General features: G+C 53.2%; 1 protein-coding gene across 1 annotated transcript; it reads right to left on the bottom strand.

The window, feature by feature from the left end:
* Positions 1–1,329: 1,329 nt before the first annotated feature.
* Positions 1,330–3,992, bottom strand: LOC123160850 (diacylglycerol O-acyltransferase 2D). The gene is made up of 9 exons (XM_044578703.1): positions 3,561–3,992; positions 3,332–3,406; positions 3,130–3,215; positions 2,822–2,928; positions 2,564–2,719; positions 2,339–2,425; positions 2,019–2,116; positions 1,841–1,928; positions 1,330–1,692 (listed from the first exon to the last, which is right to left on the bottom strand). The coding sequence occupies exons 1-9, from the start codon at positions 3,794–3,796 to the stop codon at positions 1,591–1,593; spliced, it is 1,035 nt and encodes a 344-aa protein (XP_044434638.1). The 5' UTR covers positions 3,797–3,992; the 3' UTR covers positions 1,330–1,590.
* Between the last annotated feature and the right edge of the window lie 357 nt (positions 3,993–4,349).

Genomic DNA, 4,349 nt, shown 5'->3' with positions numbered 1-4,349 from the left:
ATGGAAACAACACATACCCCGTCATTTTTGCATTTGAAGAACATCCATCCGGGGTGCTTCAGCGTGCCAGAAGTTAGCCGCAGCACCGTCCGCGTGCAGTCATCGCATTGTATGAGCGGCATCGACGAGCCGACGAGCCGCTGCGCGAGTGCCGAGCCCGACGGACGGCCGACCGAATCCTTGCCGGCAAACCGACGGCAGCGGCTACAAGACGAACCCGTACCTGCATGTGGCGTTGGGGCTTTGCCGAGGCTGCGCGGGGTGCTCCCCGACCAATCCATGGCTTGGCGCAGCCACCGGTGGCCGGAAACGTCAAATCCGGCCGCCGCGTCGAACAACTGCCGATCTGTAACTTTCCGCCCGCCGACGCAGGAGGAAGTGGCGGAGGCCAAGCTCGAGGGACCGCCCTCCGGCATGATCCTGCTGGCTAGTTTGTGCGGAATTGTAGGCGGCGGCCCGGCAGCGAGGGGTAGGAAAAGCACGGGGCGAGGGAGAGAGGGGCGGGCGATGTGTGGGGAAAAGCGCAGGCTGTAATGCCCCCCTCGCCCAACCGCTCCCTCTATATACAGGGCGCAGACCCAACCGCTTTCTCTATATACAGGGCGCAGACGGGCCGAGGGGGAACCCACGTCTTCACGGGTTGGGTCACGAATTATGCCGCGCCCCGCAATTTTTTTTACGGAACGTGTATGACCAAACAGGATCAGCTTCCTCTATATACAGGGCGCAGACGGGCAGAAGGGGAACCCGCGTTTTCACGGGCTGGGATACGAATTATGCCACGCCCCGATTTTGACGATTATTTTGCAGGTCGCGGTGTTCGGCGTTACACTATCTCGCGCGCGCGCGTTGCAACGATCAATTTCGGACAGGTGGAACTTTCCCTTTTTAGCAAATCAGGGGAGAGATGTTTGAGGTAAACTGAGCCCCACCCAGGCCCCACCCGTTGAATCAGGGGGCGATGGTGATATTAAGTTTAGGAGGGAGAGAGATTAGGGAAGGATCCCGTGATGTAGGCTTTTCCTCAGATCTGAAACGCAGCCTTGGGTGGGCCCTTCTGTCCCTGGCGACCGACAACGCGTGGAAGGAAATCGCTCGTTCCAACGCTCGCGTGCGAAGGAGCATTTCCGTATACAGGGTCTCTTACTTACCTTCTTTTTAAGTAGCAGGGATAGAAACATCAGGACGACCGAAACATTAGGACGACCGACCAACCACATGACGACATGCTGACATATTCCGTGGATATGTTCACACAATCGGCTAATGCGTGTAGCTCATATCTTGCAGAATCAGATCAGCAGTCATCCAAACCTAAAAGCAAAGAACGAACCAAGATCCCCTCTGAAGGATCGACCTGTATAAGGCTTCATCATATACAGTACTTATTACGAGCAGCCAGCGGCAATTCTGTTACATCAGAGGCGCCCTGTTATTGATCATCAAACATGCGCCAGTACCACCATCATGGCAGTATAACAACTCAAGGAACCCGAGCATCATGCTAACGATCGTGCAATGATCGAACAGGCCGCAAGCGTCGGTGAATTGCCGTGATGTTACAAGAAACTTGTTCTCCACAAGAAAGTATTACAGGACTCTCAGATGGAGGCCAGGATATCCGGCTTTCGTCTTGTACTTCTCAAACAGTTCTTGCAAGGCGCCGACGAATTGTCCGTGCACTTCGTTTATCTGTCGACAATGAGGAAACTTGTTTTTAGACGGCTGAGATGAACTATAAGATTAGCCCTACAAATAATCAACTTATTTTCCTCCACTAGCTTTTCGATAGATTGACAAAATTGTTCCTGGCAGCGGTTGCGTGATTATGAGTTTTCACCTCATCAATGGTAGGCAGAGGATTTTTCTTCAGCTCAATGGGTCTACCAACAACCACATGCATAGGTGCCGAGAAAGCGATCGGTGTCCTGCATCCAGATGTGCCGGTAGATGATGAAAAGCTATCCAAACCGATATCGCAAATTCAACAATAATTATATCAACACGCAGGGAGTTACCCGTATCTTCCCCAGAAGATAATAGGAGTGAATTTCAGTGCTCTAGCAATGTTCACAAACAATTTGCCTCCTGGCCTCCACCACCTGTAAGCTTTGCTCTGACCAGATGATAACAACAGATACTCAGCATTAGTAATTCTTCAGGAATGTATTCAACGATAAGAAACGAAGAATACGGTTGATTTTGTAGAGACATGACCCTAATCCTATTCCATAGTTTCCCTGAGTGAGTAGCATATGCTTTCAAGTTTGGGAAACTCAATTTCCTAGAAGTTTGCTTTCAACATTTACAGTTAAAGCAATCAAATGTTGCTTTTTACCTGTCCGAAGCAGAAAACAGGGACTAAAGGGCAGCCAGCCTGCATAGCTATCTTGACAAACCCTTTTCTTGAATTAAGGAAAGCAACCTGCAAAACACGCAAGGGTTGGACAGACTTTAACTTAGGAAGAGTGAGTAATAAAGATTATTTTAACTCAGAAAGTCAATGCTCCTCGTCAATGAATGACACGATAAAGGATGTCATCGACGTGTCATAAGCACAAACCTCGGAATCATGATCCATATGAAGAATCTCCTGTATACCTCCAGGCACTACAACGCAACTGTAACCAGCTGCAAGGTAGGAGTAGAAATTCTTCCTCGTTGCAGCAATCAGTCCTATCCATGTCCATATCTGCCTCAGGAATGGGGTGTGGAACACCTAGCACAAATGAACCATCAACAGAATAAGTAACACAGCCTACTAACGATGGAACTAAATTAATCAGCGGCATTGTGCTGCAAGCAAATTCAGGGAGCTTACCGCACTGCTCGCAAGGACTTTGAGCTTTGGCAGAGGCATAAACCCGACATGATTAGCCAGAGCCGCCACGCCGATTGGCAGCACAGAATGCGGTTCATAGCCAAACACTGCAAACATATTGCACAAGATAGTCAGGCACAAACTTTCTACCAAACAGATTTCTGTTTCTTTGCCCTTTTGATATCGTCAGCAGCGGAACTGCCGTTGAATCGTCGGCTCAACACCGAATTAGCCCGGGAAATCTAGTGAAGAGCTAGATATGATGATCATTGCATCCATATATGGAAACTGATTCCGAGGAAGCTTACCATAAGCCCTGCTGGAATCGAAGGCGTCGTAGTCCTCCACATGCAAGCTAATCGGGAAGTAGCCCATGGCGTACTTGCATATGAACCTGCGACCGCAAGCATAGCAGAGCCATCGGTTGAGCATCCAAGAAGGAATAAAACCGAGCAAATTGTAGTAGCAGTTTGCAGAATAATTGAAGGGAGTCGGTGGAGAGAAATGGACCTGCCGATTTTGCGGCCCAATTTGTCCTCGTCGTTGAGGGGGATGACCATGAAGATGAGCTGCAGCGCCACCACCCTGCATCGTCATCACGGAAGGAGTCAGCACTGAGCCATGGAAGAAAAAAGAAGCAAGGAAAGGAGATGCTCTTTCGCCTCCTGCTATGCTAGTGCTCGAAAGAAAAAAGAGAATAATAAAGGAAAAGGAAGGATTGGAAAGGGACGGGACGCACAGGGCGGCGAGGCGGAGCGGGAAGAGGAAGAGCGAGGCGAGGATGAGGAGGACGTTGAAGTGGATTCCCCCGAGCCACAGCGCCAGCGCCGCGATCGTCCGCGGCAGCGAGTAGTTGGTGCCCCGGAACACCGTCGCCCCGCCCTCCTCCTCCTCCTCCTCCCCATCGGCCCGCGGCCTCTCCTGCTCCCCCGCCACGGCCGCGGGCGCGTCATCCAGCGCGCCATTCGCGCCCATGTCGCAGAGCCTGGACGGACCGGCGGAAGAAGAGGAAGTTCCCAGTTGGTCTCCGCCGCTTCCCGGGTGTTTCTTCCTTGCTCACGCTCCGAGGAGGCGGGGCGGATCCGTCCGGCAAAGGTGCTGCTGCCGCCTACACGCGTGCGTCTGGTGCGGTGGCGCCTCGGCCGTCGGATATGCGGTGCGGTGCCTCGGATGGAGCACCGCGTCGCGTCTTATAAAGCCGATTCCTGTCTCGTTGTACGAGTGTCCTGTGCGCGCCGCATGCGCTCGACGTGGCGGCCCGCGTCCAGCCGCGCGGCTCGTTTCTTCGCTCCCGCGGGACGTCACGGGTTCCTTCGCCCCGTCGGGTCGTGCGTGCCGCTGCTATCTCTGAACAGAACAGATGCCGCCGCTCCCTGCGTCGCACGTCGGCCGCCTACACGCGAGCACGAGAGATTTCGGACGGCCGGAGTGGACGTGGCTGCTTGTGTCCGCTCCGGTCCTGCCGAGCGCGCCGGGCGTCCGGTCGTGTGTGCCGCTGCTGTCTCTGGACCGACCTCTGACTTGCGGC

Source organism: Triticum aestivum, chromosome 7B (assembly GCF_018294505.1).
Source record: "Triticum aestivum cultivar Chinese Spring chromosome 7B, IWGSC CS RefSeq v2.1, whole genome shotgun sequence".
NCBI classification, from domain to species: Eukaryota; Viridiplantae; Streptophyta; class Magnoliopsida; order Poales; family Poaceae; genus Triticum; species Triticum aestivum.
The sequence above is the reverse complement of the archived record's forward strand: the minus strand, read 5'-3'. Positions and strand labels throughout refer to the sequence as shown.